The 16,119-nt window shown below is 39.1% G+C and overlaps 1 protein-coding gene across 6 annotated transcripts in view; it reads right to left on the bottom strand.

The window, feature by feature from the left end:
- The window catches only part of KIF21B (kinesin family member 21B), a 157,178-nt gene that overhangs the window by 11,356 nt on the left and 129,703 nt on the right, over window positions 1-16,119 (bottom strand). For 3 of the 6 annotated variants that reach the window (XR_013274487.1, XM_077481484.1, XM_077481486.1), the window contains exons 26-32: window positions 15,605-15,676; window positions 15,357-15,464; window positions 15,205-15,243; window positions 8,583-8,719; window positions 5,166-5,346; window positions 3,287-3,448; window positions 2,358-2,475 (exon numbers count right to left, since the gene is read on the bottom strand). Coding sequence is in view for 4 of the 6 variants with exons in the window: in XM_077481484.1 (XP_077337610.1) it covers window positions 2,358-2,475; window positions 3,287-3,448; window positions 5,166-5,346; window positions 8,583-8,719; window positions 15,205-15,243; window positions 15,357-15,464; window positions 15,605-15,676 (817 nt within the window). In the remaining 2 variants the exon portion in view is untranslated. The remainder of the gene's footprint in view (window positions 1-2,357; window positions 2,476-3,286; window positions 3,449-5,165; window positions 5,347-8,582; window positions 8,720-15,204; window positions 15,244-15,356; window positions 15,465-15,604; window positions 15,677-16,119) is intronic. The other 3 variants (XM_077481485.1, XM_077481487.1, XR_013274488.1) reach the window with 2 other exon arrangements.

Below are 16,119 nucleotides of genomic sequence, written 5' to 3'. Positions count from 1 at the left end.
ATATTATAGATATGTAAGTGTGCACTATGTTCAGCTATATCTTTTTTTATTTGTTGGCCTCTGGTACTAACAGAATAAACAAATAACCCTAAGCCACTAGTCCAAAGTAGGCTCTTCATCTGTCTGTATCAGACATATAGAATTGAATTACATTTCTCCACTGCACCTGCAATGCAGCAACACCAATTTAAAATAATTGTGTGCATTTTTATAAGAAAGTTATGTAGTTTGTTTTAGTAAGACCATCCCCAGCCAGCCAGCCAGCCAGCCAGCCAGCCAGCCAGTAAGAATTGTAGAAGCAGACTGTCACTATTTTCTATGGCAATTCCCTATTATACTGAATGATTCATAGGGTATAATGGCAATAACCAAGCGAATCTAAAAAACATTAGATTAGCGTAATCAATTAATAAAAAAGAACTCCAACAAAATAAATATAATAATAATTATACACATATCCAGAGCACATTTCTTTACTAAACTTAAAGTGGAACTTTAGTTAGAAAATTAAGTCCTACTAGATCACTTCAGGCTGGTCCCGTTTGCAGATATATACTGTAAAACATTAAAAACAAGTGTTTACACTATTTAAAATACAGTAATACACTGTTTCACCCTGTTCTGCACATGCTCAATTGCTCCCCATTTATAGGCATTGCTGAATTTGTAGAGGCCGATCTGCTGACAGCCTTAAAGCAGAATTAAACCCTCCTATCTTTTACAGCCAAGGTAGCTGCTCCTGTTTGGTCTGCAACTGCCATGGTGCTGCACATGTGATCAGTTATGACACTAGCCATTTGATTGTTTGACAGTTTGAAAACAAGCAAATGTGACAGTTAGCAACTCCAGCAATGCAACTGTTATTTGAAACCATTAAATCAATGGGTTTAGTTCCGCTTTATGATTTAGACCCCATTCACACCTGAGCGTTTTGTAGCTTGAAGCCTGAAGCTACAAAACGCTGGAGGGGGAAAAAATCTATTATTCTCAATGGAGGTGGTTCACATCTCTACTCCATGTCGCCTGAAGCCGAACGCCTGAAGCTCAAACAAGTTCCGCACCCTTTTTTGTCGCTCGAATCGAGCAGATTTGGACGTTTTTCTTCTTTTAACATTGGTGACTTTTTGCCCTGCTCAAAATCGCGGGAAATCGCTGTAAAAAACGCAGCGAAATCGCGGTAAAAACACCGCAAAATTAGGTGTAAATGCAGCACAACTGCTGGAGCTCTGGGCTTCAGCAAAATGGCAGCTTCCAGAAAGAGGAAACAGGAGGAATGCTGAAAGCACTTTACAGCAGACACTCCTTTTGGTAGCATAATTATTAATGTGGAATGTATATTCCTTGCTAAAGAATATTCTTTTTTGTCAAGTTGTTATGGCTAAAGTTCCGCTTTAAGTCTTGTGGCACATCATAAATATTGCAGCTTTTTTTTCACAGAGCAGTAACTGCTCTGCAGACACAGTGGAGCAATGCATACAATTCATGGCACACAATCTGTTTTGGAGCCATACCAGGGCTATCGGTGGATGGATTCCTAATTTATTCAGGAGGAGTAGAGTATACTTCCTGACGCTCTCTTCTGACGCCTATAGCCATAGGGCTATAGGGAGAAGAATTACTAAATTGATCAGCTATAGATGAGTAGAGAGTAAAAATCCTGGGACTCAGTCTGTTTAGGAGCCAAACCAGGGCTATAGGCAGAAAAATTACTAAAATACTCAGCTGTAGAGGGGAGTTAAGTCCATTTTTCAGGTGGACCAGATGGGAAACTCCATGCAGCTCTATGGGCAAGCGGATGTAAACACACTTGTTTTCGTTTACATCCACCTACCTCTGAGTCCGTCTAGGTCTGGAAAAACATAGGTAGATGGATTCCTAAATGTAATCAGCTGAGAGGTGCAGATCAGCTGGAGCTGCTGATGATAAGGACACCACCGAGTATACTGAGAGTGACATTTTCTTACCCTTTATCTATGGGGCATCTTTCATTTATTTTATTTTATTTTTACTCTAAATCTTTTTATGGCATATTTAATTCTATTTGAACTGGCACACGTATCCACAATTTTTTAATTTATCTTTGATGTTTCTGAACTTCAGAAAGGTGTGTGAATAAGGTACGGTATATGTGACTAAAGTTGATACTGATTTTTTACTTTTACATAAAATACAATATCTGCATTCATAGGTTTTCTGTGGGCACACATACATGATATCTGAAATATAATGCGTACTACAATCTCTTTAAATTTACTAGAAACTATACATTTACAATGTAAAGCTTTATACCCAGGTACGTTTTATTAACTGATGGGGTGATGAATTAAAAAAATGCAAATGGGGAGAAAATTAGTAACCTTCACATAATGATCTTTGGATCCGGTGATAACTAGGTCTCGCCCATTCGGTGTGTTGCTGACTGTCAGACACATGACTGGAGCCATGTGACCCGTTAGTTTCCCAATGAGCTGAAACCTGCAGTGGTATGAAAAAAAAAAAGCTGCACTAAGGCAGGTGTAAAATACTGCCAAATCGGTGTATTGCATTGTTTTGCATAGGATTTCATTCCCATAAGCTTCCCAATTCTCTATATACCACTTGAAATTCTGCTAACATATTTAGATTGATTTAATATAATTAATACAAACATTTTTACCTTTCACGTAATAAAGACCTTTTTTTTATTTTTTTTTATTTTTTTTTACTATATGGGAGACACATGCAGATAGAAATAACCAACTACAATCTACTATAAAAACAGCCCCACAAGGTCACCTTCTGCCATATGCCGTCTTCATGGTCTGGGCTGGCACAAACGTTCAACACTTTCTATGCTGAAAGAGAACACTTGTGGTGTTGCCTGAATCTAATTAAAACTGTGTACTTGAAGAGGTCAGTTACATGCAGCACGGCCAGCATTCACATAGCACAGAGCTGCTTTCTGAGACCACAAAGGTATACAACATTACACTACGCTCTTCTCCTGACCACAATTATTCTTATACAAAGGACTCTACAGTCTCAATGATTTTTTAATTTGTTAAACTTACCTAAGTTAACCCTAACACTATACTGTCACTAATAATCATTGGTTAGTACAGCCAGTCAAAAGTAAACACAGCAAACAATAATTGTTAATCAAATATATTCTAATATCCTATAACAGGCAAAGCACTTTTCTGATAATGTAATGCAAAAAAGCACATTAGTGGAACAAGCAGTAAAGCAAGTATGTGTAAAGATGCCTAATAATGCCATTCAATCTGCTTAGTATGCATAACTGCACCTGCTCAGCTCCCAGGCTCTCACTGCATTCCCGGCTGCTACATACAAAGTGGTTCCATCAGAATTTAGAGCAATCTGGTTAATCTGCAGTTCTCCCTGACTGCTCATAGAGCGCAGACCCAGACCTGAGCATGCATCTCCCGATACCACTTGACCTGATGACCTGAAAAAGGAAACATAACCAGCGACAATTTATTTGTCAAACTGCAGTAACAATTTATGCATAACGTTATCAGAATGATCTCAGAGAAAAGGATCATAACTGGTGTACAAAATACAGATACTGTTGGGGAGATTTACTAAAACTGGAGCACACAGAATCTAGTGCAGCTGTGCATAGTAACCAATCGGCTTCTAACTTCAGTGTGTTCAATTAAGCTTTGAAAATAAAACCTAGAAGCTGATTAGTTACTGTGCACAGCTGCACTGGATTGTGTGTACACCAGTTTTACTAAATCTGCTCCTGTATATCTAATGTGTGTGAAATGCCCTACAAAACTTTATTTTGGTGAGGTGTGTCAGATCCTGCATCAATGAATCTACAAATAATTAGAATTAAAAACAAATTTGGACATTTCAATTAAAGCTTTTATTCTTGTGCTAAAAAAAGCAGGTTTCCCCTAAGGAAGGGATTCTCAACCAGGGTTCTGTGGAACCCTAGGGTTCCTCCAGAGGTTGCTAGGGGTTCCTTAAGTATTGGGCCATTTCTGCCTCTCAGATAAATTCCCACGACACCATTGATCTTTTTAGCTATCTGTAAGGAGTTAATTCTTCCCAATGACCATCACAATAATGTATCATGAGTTGTAGATTTCTAATTTTTAGCAGGGGTTCCCCAAGACTGGAGAACTATTTCAAGGGTTCCTCTGTGCTGAAAAGGTTAAGAAAGGCTGCCCTAAAGTCTTAGCCCTTGTACACACGGTCGGAGATTCCGACGGAATGTGTCCTATCGGACCGTTTTGTCGGATATTCCGACTGTGTGTGGTCTCCATCGGACTGTTTCCGTCGGAATATCCGACAGACCAACTTTTCCAACTTGGCGGTAAAATTTTCCGACAAAATGCTCCGATCGGACATACTCCGATCATATGTAGCCTACTCCGACGGACAAAGTGCCACGCATGCTCAGATCAAATTCCTAGACCAAAGCTATTGGCTACTAGCCTGAATGTAGTCCCATCATAACGAAATAACGTCATCACGTTATGTACAATCGGATTTTCCGACAACTTTGTCTGACCATGTGTATGCAATATCACTTCCAGACCTCTTCCGGAATTAATCCGTTGGAATTACTCAGACGGATTTGGTTGTCGGAATGTCCGACCGTGTGTACAAAGGCTCAGATCAAAAGTGTATGAACATTTCACAAAGAACACAACACTCACTGTCTGAATGAACTACAAGCCCCGACACCCTTAGCGGCTGTTCTCAATGAACTACCATGGCGCTGTAGAGCGCTGTGGAAGTTCATTGAGTTTTCCTGTCAGGTGCAATGCTTTACAGGGTCCTACTACAAAAAATAATAAATGCTGATTTTTTTTTACCTGCAAAAATATGCATTTATTAAAATTTTTATAAAGGTGAAATTATCCTTTAAGCCCTGATCATTTTAATATATACCAATAAAGCCATTACACATGTGTGTAAAAGAGAAAACAGTTGTATTCTGTTGTACCTCTTTGTTGTTCTATGTATAATTATGTGGTTATTAGAACCAATATTGTATAGTGCCTGTCAAAACACTTCATGTGACATGAAAGCTTCCATCTTTTAAAAACCCAACAAAATAGGTTTTAAGCAATAAAGGGTATCAGTTTGCATTGATCAGTGGCTAATGGCACAGTACAAAGGTACTCTACAGAAAAAAAAATACTTACATAAGAGTCCGCACACACCGCGCAGAGTCTCGAATATCCCAGACCCGAACACAAGAAGCAGATGCAGTAAGTACAAGTCCAGTGTTGGGACTGTGCTTCAAAGATACCACATTGTGTGGATGACCACGGAGGGAACCAATTTCTTGACCAGTGACCAAGTTCCATAGCTTGCAAGTGCGATCTTGGGATGTAGTAAGAGTAAGATTTATTTTTACAACATATTGACCAAAGTACAAAATACTATGTATCACCATAAGAAAAAGTTCAATCAAGAAGGTGAGTATAGCAACAGATACTATATACTGTATAAACTATAGTTATGCTAAAAGGAATTAAATGCTTACAGATAACAGTTTTCTGAATTCAGAAATATTCAAAATAAAAAATATAACATATTCAATTTCTTTTTTAGGGACAAATTAGTTTTCTTTTGAAAAAATTAATAGACAACAAGGACACACACGTTATTTTAAAGCTAAAGAGGTTTTACTGTATATAAAAAGTATGCTTTTTATTTGATAATTTGTCTGGTATAAATGTCAATATAATGGTGTTTCTGGTACAAACATGATGGAGTTATTTACAATTATTTTCAATTCTGCATATTTATTCATGCAACACTGACAAAAACACACACACACACAAAATGTATTATAAAGATAAAAAAGAGTAAAAGAGTAAATAATTCACATTAAATAAAAATTTGCAGTAAAATAATGGCTGCGAACAAAGTGAAAAGTTATTTAGAGCTGATTTGGGTTAACTTATGCCGCGTACACACGACTGGACTTTTTGACAGCCAAGGTCTGATGGAACGCGTCCGTTGGACAATTCGATCGTGTGTGGGCTCCATCGGACCTTTGCTTGCCAAAAATCCGGCGGAATTTAGAAATAGAACATGTTTTAAATTTTCCCACTGGAACTCCGTCGGACAGAGAAATCCGTTTGGGTGTATGCTAGTCCAACGGACAAAAACCCACTCTAGGGCAGCTATTGGCTACTGGCTATGATCTTCCTTATTCTAGTTCGGTCGTACGTCATCATGTTCGAATCCGTCGGACTTTGGTGTGATTGTGTGTGGCCAAGTCCGTTCATTCGGAAAGTCCGTCGGAACTCTGCCAAAAATTCAGTCGGAAACGCCGTCGGACCTAATCCCTCGAAAAGTCCGGTCGTATGTACGTGGCATAAGGGTTAAAAAGGAGTATGTTTAAGTAAATGAATGAATTAAAAAGTTAATTCAATGTACCAAAGCATTGCTACACTGCATTACTCAACGACACCTGCAGACAATCTGCAAGTGACAATTTACACAGAAGCACTGCACTTTGACAACTGCTCCTGCTATGGTAGTCAGTAATTTCTGGTAATAGCAGTTTGGATCAATGACGGGGGGAAAAGAGCTAGACTTATGGGATATGTCCTAGAAAGTTGTTTAGGGTGTATCTCCTACAATTAGAATCCTCAACTGGTTAAATGTCAAATATTTTATATAGTGTATATTTTTTTAAATATAGTATTTAAAAATTCAAAATAATGGAAAAATAAAAAAATTTGAATAATTAGAATTATACGGCTTGCGGCTACAATTAAGGTAAAGAATAAAAACCTTTCACTAAAGAAGGTTTTATTGGAATATTTTTAGTTACTCTGATGGCTATATATTTTTTTCTTGCTACTCCTTGAACCTTGATATTGCAGCCAGTTTTGACAACAGAGGCAGTTGGATGCTGACATTGTGAGAAGCTCCTTTGTACCTACGACTACTCCCCCTCTTACCGTATGACTTGTTCCTACTGTTTTCTTTTCTTTAGTGACTATTTCCACCCACCTCCTCTGCTCCCCTTCCACCTCTGCTCCCACCCATTATGACACATTCTACCCTGCTTCGGCAGGAATCAGAGATGCTAACCCCCACATCTGAGGAAAAACTACTGGGACACTAACCTTTTCTTGATATTGTTTTTGTATATTCTTTGTAGAAAAGCTTTTCAAGGAAGTTAGAATTGTATTTTGAACCTGTCCTGTCTCATATCTGCACAGAAAGTTAAGTGATTACTGCGATCACTTAATTCCATAGTAAAACTGTTAATTACATGATACTGTCCTGACGTGATGGATTGCTATTGTCACGCTGTTGATTGTTCAAATGTATACACTAAATTAATGTATATTGTATTTACATACTGTATATTGTAATGCCTTGCTTCATTTTGTAAAAATAAATAAATAAATATATATATATATATATATATATATATATATATATATAAAAGAAAAACTAATGATGCACTTGGCGTGCATCATTATTTTTAAAAATAGGAAAATATACTAGTATAAAATTAGCAATTGATATATTATTAAAAGTTCCAAATATTTTATGGAAAAATATCTGTCATTTCTTCCTAACTGACTCTGCTTTATAAATACCCACAAAAATTGCAAAAGAAAAGGGACAGCCCAAGAGGATTCAGTAGTATTAAATGGTAGAATTAGATAAGGATCAGCATTATTACAGCATCTCCACTATACAGTTTCTGTTACTATCTGTTACTAAATATAGTAATCATTTGCCATATGTTGTCTTGGCCACTTTAAAATTTAGAGTCCCAAAACCTATAATTAGGGATGGGCCGAAGGGACCCCTGTTCGGTTCGCTCCAGAACTTTTGAACACCATGAAATTTGAGACCCAAATAACAAACCCCATTAAAGTAAATGGGACCTGAACATCAAAAATCAAAATTGCCCATTTTGAAGGCTTACATGCAAGTAATTGGGCATATAATGGTTATAGGGGTCTGAGTCCTGCCCTGGGGGACATGTATCAATAAAAAAAAAGTTTGTGAAAAGCATAATTTTTAAATAAGCAGTGATTTTTTGATTTTTAAAGTGAAAGCATAAAAATAAATCCTTCATATATAGTGCCTGGGGGCCCCCTTAGTCAACCTGTAAAGTAGCAGATCTGTACCATGTCTACAATCTGCTGCAGCAATAATTGCATTTATAAAGCCCAACAAAAAAATGTCATTTTCCCTGCAAGCTGCCTTTATTTTTCTCAGCAACAGCTGGGGGGGGGGGGGGGGGGGGTGCAGTGTGTATGATGAGGCCACAATGTAGTGCAATGGGAACAAGATTGGAGATTTTTTGGAACATTCTGGTGGATAGAAGTAACGGGTGCATAAAAATTGGTCTTTGGGTGTCAGTGGTGCCTTCCCACTGTAACCCTATAGTGGTAATCTTGATGAAAGCAAGAATTGGCCTTGCTGTAAGAAATTGCAATGATATGCACCTGTCAAACAGGTGCTGAAAAATTGTTCTTTGGGTTTTAATTGTGCCCATGAAACCTATACCAAATTCTAATAAGCAGTTCAGATTTTATTTATTAAAATCAAAACGTTATAGCCTTACAAACCCTCACCTTTTGATCCTGTGAACAGAAGTTCTTCTGTAGCATCTACACAGAGGACAGGTTTTGTATGGCCCTCAGCTATAGCTACACATTGCAGAGGAGCTGTTCTGGCACCCTTTAACCCTCCAACAGGACTAATTACACCCCTGAAAAGAAAAAAAAAGAAAAAGAAAAACATAGTAACTACCGTTCATGCCTCTTATACAAAACACTCAAGTAAAACGTATGCATTACCAGAAAAACATTACCGCATACTTGTTATGTCGTGTCAATGGCATCTTTAATCTTTTCGCTGTTGGACCAGTTTTTTTTGGTGTAGGACATTGTTTTTTTTTTCCTTGTTATATCCCATCCAGAAGTTTATCTAACACCTTTAGGCTGGGTTCACACTGCAGCACGCTCCGGCTCACAGCAGAAGTCCGGTGCGTCCCCATTCACTGTTTCAGGTCTGATTTCAACCCGAATTTTTGGCTGAATTCAGACCTGAAAGGGAACAAAGGACGCACAGGACTCCTGTGTAATTTGCACCGGAGCTGCTGTGGAGATGTGTGAACTGGCTCCATAGAGAGCCAGTCACAATCTCCTGCTATGCAAACTGGATGCGGGAAACTCTGCATCCAATTCACAACAGTGTGAACCCAGCCTCAGAGATTACTCTCAAATTAGCTGTCTATAATAATTTATACATTTATATAGATACCTAACTTCAGTTGGGCACTTTGTTTTATTTTATTACATAGTTATGTTGAAAAAAAAATACTAGTCCTTCTAGTTCAACCAATAGAAAAAAAAATGAATAGGAAACCTACATATACACAATTCCATTCCCACAGTTCATCTATAGTAGCCAGACTTTGTATTAAAGAGGCCGCCAAGTAAACAGGAGATTCTCCTGTATGCAATCTGTTGGCGCTCATCTTGCCCCCTCCCTGTTCCCTCCGAGGCTGCAGATGGACATGGATCAGGCTGCACTGCGGTCAATGGCGAGGCTGCATTCATGGCACTTGTGAGGCTGCATTCATGTCAATGGAGAGGCTGCATTCATGGCAATGGTGAGGCTGCATTCAGAGGCTGCATTCATGGCACTTGTGAGGCTGCATTCATGGCACTTGTGAGGCTGCATTCATAGCAATGGTAAGGCTGCATTCATGGCAATGGTAAGGCTGCATTCATAGCAATGGTGAGGCTGCATTCATTGGCAATGGTGAGGCTACAGATGGGCAATGATTAGGCTGCATTGATAGGCACTGAGCCTTATTTTACTTCACAGTTCCTTATTTAAAATTAAAAACATTTCCTGAAACTTGCCTCTTGAAGTGAAGGTGCATGTAATACGAATGTGCGTGTTATATGCCGATAAATACGATATATCCAAATAACACGCCCAAGCTCATCCTTAGACTCTTCACCACACAAAGCCACAAAGGCAAGAGAATTCTTGTTGGGCAGTGTATTAGTTCATTTACATTTAATTTTAAGGGTTCAAAGAATGTCAGGCAAAATTGTCGGCCCTCACGCAAGTTCACTTCATCAAATCTAGCCCTCTTTGAAAAAAGTTTGGATACCTCTGATCTAGAGGAAGGCAAATTAAAAACCCAATAACCATCATTCAATTTTCTCCAGTAGGAGAAGATCCCTCAGAAGGCAATCACATATTCTCATTCAAGAATTTATCAAGCTCTTTTATAAAACAATCTACTGAGCAGGCCAAAACTAGTTATTGAGGGAATCTAGTCCACATTTTCACAGATCTTACTGTGAAGAAGCCTTTTCATATGTGGAGGTTAAATTTATTTTCCTCCAGATGTAAATAATATCCCCTTGTCCTCTGTAAGGACCAGATTGTGAATAACTCAACACCAATTTCACTATATGGACAATACACATGGTGATCATATCCCCCTTAAAGGGGCTTTTTTGAACCTGTACGGTTTAGGAGATATTCACTTTGCATGCAGTCGCTGACATCAGCGGCACATGCGCTATTAAAGCACGGCTGAAGGTCCGGCAGATGCTGCTGGACCTTGCCGGGAAGAAGACTTCCGCACGCATGCGCAGGAGTGAAGTAATTGCGGCTCTAACAGCGCCGGCGCCGCGCGAACCCGGACAAAACAACAAGGGAACATGTCAGCTCCCTCGGCCTGGACAGGGATCAGATGCCGAGGCCTCGTTCTAAGGTATTTCATAATGAGCTAGTATGCCCTGCATACTAGCTCATTATGCCTTTGCCTTACATTTTTTTTGTTTTAAAAAAATATATAAAAATGTAAGTGCTGGTATACAACCGCTTTAATCGCCTCTTCTCAAGAGAGAATACATTCAGTTCAGCTAATCTTTCCTCATAGCTGAGCTCCTCCGTGTCTCTTATCAGGTTGGTTGTCCTTCTCTGCACTTAAAAAAATAAAATAAAGGGGCAGACTTGATGGACTACTTGGTCTTTTTTCAGCTGTCACTCATCTATGTTTCTATGTCTCTTTCTCCAATTCCTCAATAGCCTTTTCATGAACTGATGCCCAAAACTGAACTACATATTCTAAATGAGGTCTTACTAATGATTTGTAGAGGGGCAAAATGGTGTCTCTCTCTGGAGTCTATAACTCTTTTACTAAAAGAAAATGTTTTGCTAGCTTTAAAAACCATAGCTTGGAGGTGCATTATAATACTAAGTTTATGATCTACAAGAACACCCAGATCCTTCTCCACCATTGATTTCCTTAGCTATTCTTTTGCTAGAATGTATGATGTGTGCATGTTTTTATCCTCCAAGTGCATAACTTTACATTATTTCACCCTAATATTTCTGTAAGGGGTGAAAAGTGAAAGCAATCAGAATCAGCAACAATGTGGCACTGGCCTAGCACACTTAATACACTGATGCTGATTACTTGTTCACATGCATCACTCTAGATTCTTAGTGCTATTGAAGGTGCTTAGGAATGGTAGTTTCAACATTACTTTATCACATGATAATTGTACTTCAAATAAGGGTCTCACACCTATGCAGGTTAGTTAATAATGAGGGTAAAGCGTGTTCTTCTATGTTTTAGCCTTTAAATCTGTAAAGTGTATTCATTTAAATAAGTATTTGCAAAGCATCTGACTAGTGTGGAGCAATTTTCTGGATGTTCATTCACACAGGGGGCCTGTACACTATGTGAGACCTGTTTTGTTCATGCATCTGGAGCTGTGTACAGGCAACCTATGTTACTTAATGGAGATGTAGCGGCTCTACAAACTCATCTGCACATTTGAATTTCACAGGTATGTAGGGACGGGTGCACAGCCCCAAATGCGGATCATGTGTGTGTTCGGGGTTATGCACCTGTCCCTGCATGCCTTCCAAACTCGGATGTGCAGGTGAGTCCACACCGTGGCTGTATCTCTATTGACTAACATTACTAACCCAGCTACAGGTGCTGGCTCCCCAAGCAGTCTTTCCTCGGTTCAACATGCAAGCATTGTAAAGAAAGGCAAGCCATGATCCAAGATAAAAGGCAGTAAAAATAAGCATTAATTAATCTAGTGCAAATGGCAATCTGAGGTTACCTGAGTAACCTCCTATAATGCATTTCACTCAGCAGTGAGCTTAACAATTAAGCTCACTGATAAGTAAAACGTAGCCTTGATTGAGAGAGAAGCTTTTTTGTGGATATGGTGATATATGGGGCTCCTCCATTAGTGGTTATTTGTGTCCACATGGATGAGTGAACCCGTATCGCATATCTGAGAGATAGACAATTTCATAGGGCAGAAGATATCCATATCCTCAGTAAGACAGTATTCACTAGCATATCTTCTATTTTTCTGTTCATCTCAATTTTATATGTGGCCAAAAGATGGAAGGAGAGACAGATATACCCCCATCTTTTGATACCAGGTGGTTTTGGTGAGTAGACCTTTAATGTACATATCCTCTAATAAAGCCTGGAGCCTTTATATTGAATATAGAAGGAAATTATAACCCTCATATTGTCTATACGTACAGTGCCTTGCAAAAGTATTCGGCCCCCTTGAACTTTTCAACCTTTTTCCACATTTCAGGCTTCAAACATAAAGATATAAAATTTTTATTTTTTGTGAAGAATCACCAACAAGTGGGACACAATTGTGAAGTGGAACGAAATCTATTGGATTTTTGAAACTTTTTTAACTAATAAAAAATGAAAAGTGGGGCGTGCAATATTATTCGCCCCCCTTGCGTTAATACTTTGTAGAGCCACCTTTTGCTGCAATTACAGCTGCAAGTCGCTTGGGGTATGTCTCTATCAGTTTTGCACATCGAGAGACTGAAATTCTTGCCCATTCTTCCTTGCAAAACAGCTCGAGCTCAGTGAGGTTGGATGGAGAGCGTTTGTGAACAGCAGTTTTCAGCTCTTTCCACAGATTCTCAATTGTATTCAGGTCTGGACTTTGACTTGGCCATTCTAACACCTGGATACGTTTATTTGTGAACCATTCCTTTGTAGATTTTGCTGTATGTTTGGCATCATTGTCTTGTTGGAAGATAAATCTCCGTCCCAGTTTCAGGTCTTTTGCAGACTCCAACAGGCTTTTATCCAGAATGGTCCTGTATTTGGCTGCATGCATCTTCCCCTCAATTTTAACCATCTTCCCTGTCCCTGCTGAAGAAAAGCAGGCCCAAACCATGATGCTGCCACCACCATGTTTGACAGTGGGGATGGTGTGTTGAGGGTGATGAGCTGTGTTGCTTTTACGCCAAACATATCGTTTTGCATTGTGGGCAAAAAGTTCGATTTTGGTTTCATCTGACCAGAGCACCTTCTTCCACATGTTTGGTGTGTCTCCCAGGTGGCTTGTGGCAAACTTTAGACGAGACTTTTTATGGATATCTTTGAGAAATGACTTTCTTCTTGCCACTCTTCCATAAAGGCCAGATTTGTGCAGTGTACAGACGCACCCACCTCAGCTGTAGTTCTCTGAAGTTCATCCAGACTGATCATGGGCCTCTTGGCTGCATCTCTGATCAGTCTTCTCCTTGTCTGAGCTGAAAGTTTAGAGGGACGGCCAGGTCTTGGTAGATTTGCAGTGGTCTGATACTCCTTCCATTTCAAAATGATCGCTTGCACAGTGCTCCTTGGGATGTTTAAAGCTTGGGAAATCTTTTTGTATCCAAATCTGGCTTTAAACTTCTCCACAACAGTATTACGGACCTGCCTGGTGTGTTCCTTGGTCTTCATGATGCTCTCTGTGCTTTCAACAGAACCCTGAGACTATCACAGAGCAGGTGCATTTATACAGAGACTTGATTACACACAGGTGGATTCTATTTATCACCATCAGTCATTTAGGACAACATTGGACCATTCAGAGATCCTCGCTGAACTTCTGGAGTGAGTTTGCTGCACTGAAAGTAAAGGGGCCGAATAATTTTGCACGCACCACTTTTCAGTTTTTTATTTGCTAAAAAAGTTTAAAATATCCAATAGATTTCGTTCCACTTCACAATTGTATCCCACTTGTTGGTGATTCTTCACAAAAAATTAAAATTTTATATCTTTATGTTTGAAGCCTGAAATGTGGCAAAAGGTTGAAAAGTTCAAGGGGGCCGAATACTTTCGCAAGGCACTGTATATATTCAAGAGAAGTTTTCACCATTTAATCTTAGTAGATGTTAATATTACAACATAGAGATAGAACATTGTTTTTTATATATAATGGCATTGATCTCATCCTATAGGTATACCTGATATGGTCATTCACATTCTTTTTATGATTTACAATAAGACCCCTTTCACACTACGGCGTTTTTCAGGCATTTTAGCGTTAAAAAAGTGCATGTAAAACGCCTGAAAGAAGCCTCATCTGCAATCCCAATGTGAAAGTCTGAGTGCTTTCACACTGAGACCCCTTTCACACTACAGCGTTTTTCAGGTGCTTTAGCGTTAAAATAAGCGCCTGTAAAGCGCCCGAAAGAAGTCTCAACTGCAATCCCAATGTGAAAGCCCGAGTGCTTTCACACTGAGGCGCTGCGTTGGCAGGGCATCAAAAAAAGTCCTGCAAGCAGCATCTTTGCACTTTGCGCTTTTGGAGAGGTGAACACACCGCTCCTAAAGCGCCCCTTCTCATTGAAATCAATGGGAAGCGCCTGCAAAGCGCTTTTGGCAGCAGCGCTTAAGGTTACTTTTCAGTTAAGGAATCTGCAGCACAGAATTTGGATAATTTAATAAAGAAATAACGTAGCATGAGGTCATCCCCAAAAATTAGTTGGCACATCTGAGGCACCTAAATTGTAGTTGCTGGATCACCAGTGGAATAAAATGTGTGAGCCCTCAATACCCCAGTATGTACAATCCCCCTGCCACCACTGCAAAGGCACTCACCAACCCACTCGGCACCACTACACAAACACACACTTCTAGAAGTATCTAGTCAGTAAATTAACAGTCAAATAAGGAATAAAAGTAATAGCAGGGATAGCTTTTAAGAGACCTAGTATTTGTACACGCAATAAGGTAATATTAAAATGAATGTGTTATGATGGACATTGAAGGTAGATGGTAATTTTGTTCTCAAGAAAATAAGAATATAGATATAAAGATGAAAAAGATCATGGCAGGTTAATTAAACAACATGCATACAAGGAAGGTAATCCAAAATACTGTCATAGTACCTGGAGACATCTGTGAAAGGGCAGTCACTCTCATCAGACCTACAGAGAAAGTGCAGTGTTAGAAACAGAGTGGGAAATGTTACAAAGACAGGGTAAAAGGTTATGATGAAAATGAATTATTAGAAGTCAGGTAAGAGGGTTATGTTTCTTACTTATCCAGTGCTGTCCCTGTGCTCTGATTACTTGTCAAGCGAGAAAACACATTTTTGTCATTGCGAAGGCGCATAGGTGGCGAAGATGGAGGTGTCAAATCTGGGCACCTGCAATAAAGTTTGGGAAAAAAAAGCATATACTGTATATACTTATATATTTATTTGTTATAAATATCCACTTTATTTATTATAGATATCCAACTCATTGAATGAACATAATTCCACTGTAAATTTAAACAGAGAGTTACCTGGGCTGTCCTCTGTCATAAGATTTTCTGCGTGTTAAAGGAGATGTGTTAGGGCCTCGGGACTGCCTAGGACTAAACAGTAATCCAATGTTAACAGTTACTTCTAATATAAATATATACAAACAGTAAACTATTAAAGAGAGACTTCATCACTTTCATTGCTTCATTGACTACTCTAAATAGAGCAAAATTGGGTTGATGCTTATGCTGCACGGAATTGTCCTTTAGCCACTTGCTTACTGGGCACTTAAACCCCCCTCCTGCCCAGGCCAAATTTCAGCTTTCAGCACTGTCACCTTTTGAATGACAATTGCACAGTCATGGAACAGTGTACCCAAATTATTTTTTTTTTAACACAAATAGAGCTTTTTTTGGTGGTATTTGATCACCTCTGGGGGTTTTGTTTTTTGCTAAACAAACAAAAAAAAGGCAGAAAATGTTGAAAATGGGTGGTACTGTGGGCACTGGTAGGTGGCACCGTTGTGCATCGGTAGGTGGCACTGGTGGGCATAACT

This window comes from Lithobates pipiens, unplaced genomic scaffold (genome assembly GCF_037356315.1).
Source record: "Lithobates pipiens isolate NorthernLeopardFrog02 unplaced genomic scaffold, aLitPip1_a1.2 Scaffold_16, whole genome shotgun sequence".
Taxonomy (NCBI): domain Eukaryota; kingdom Metazoa; phylum Chordata; class Amphibia; order Anura; family Ranidae; genus Lithobates; species Lithobates pipiens.
Note: the sequence above shows the minus strand (reverse complement) of the source record. Positions and strands in the feature narration are given on the sequence as shown.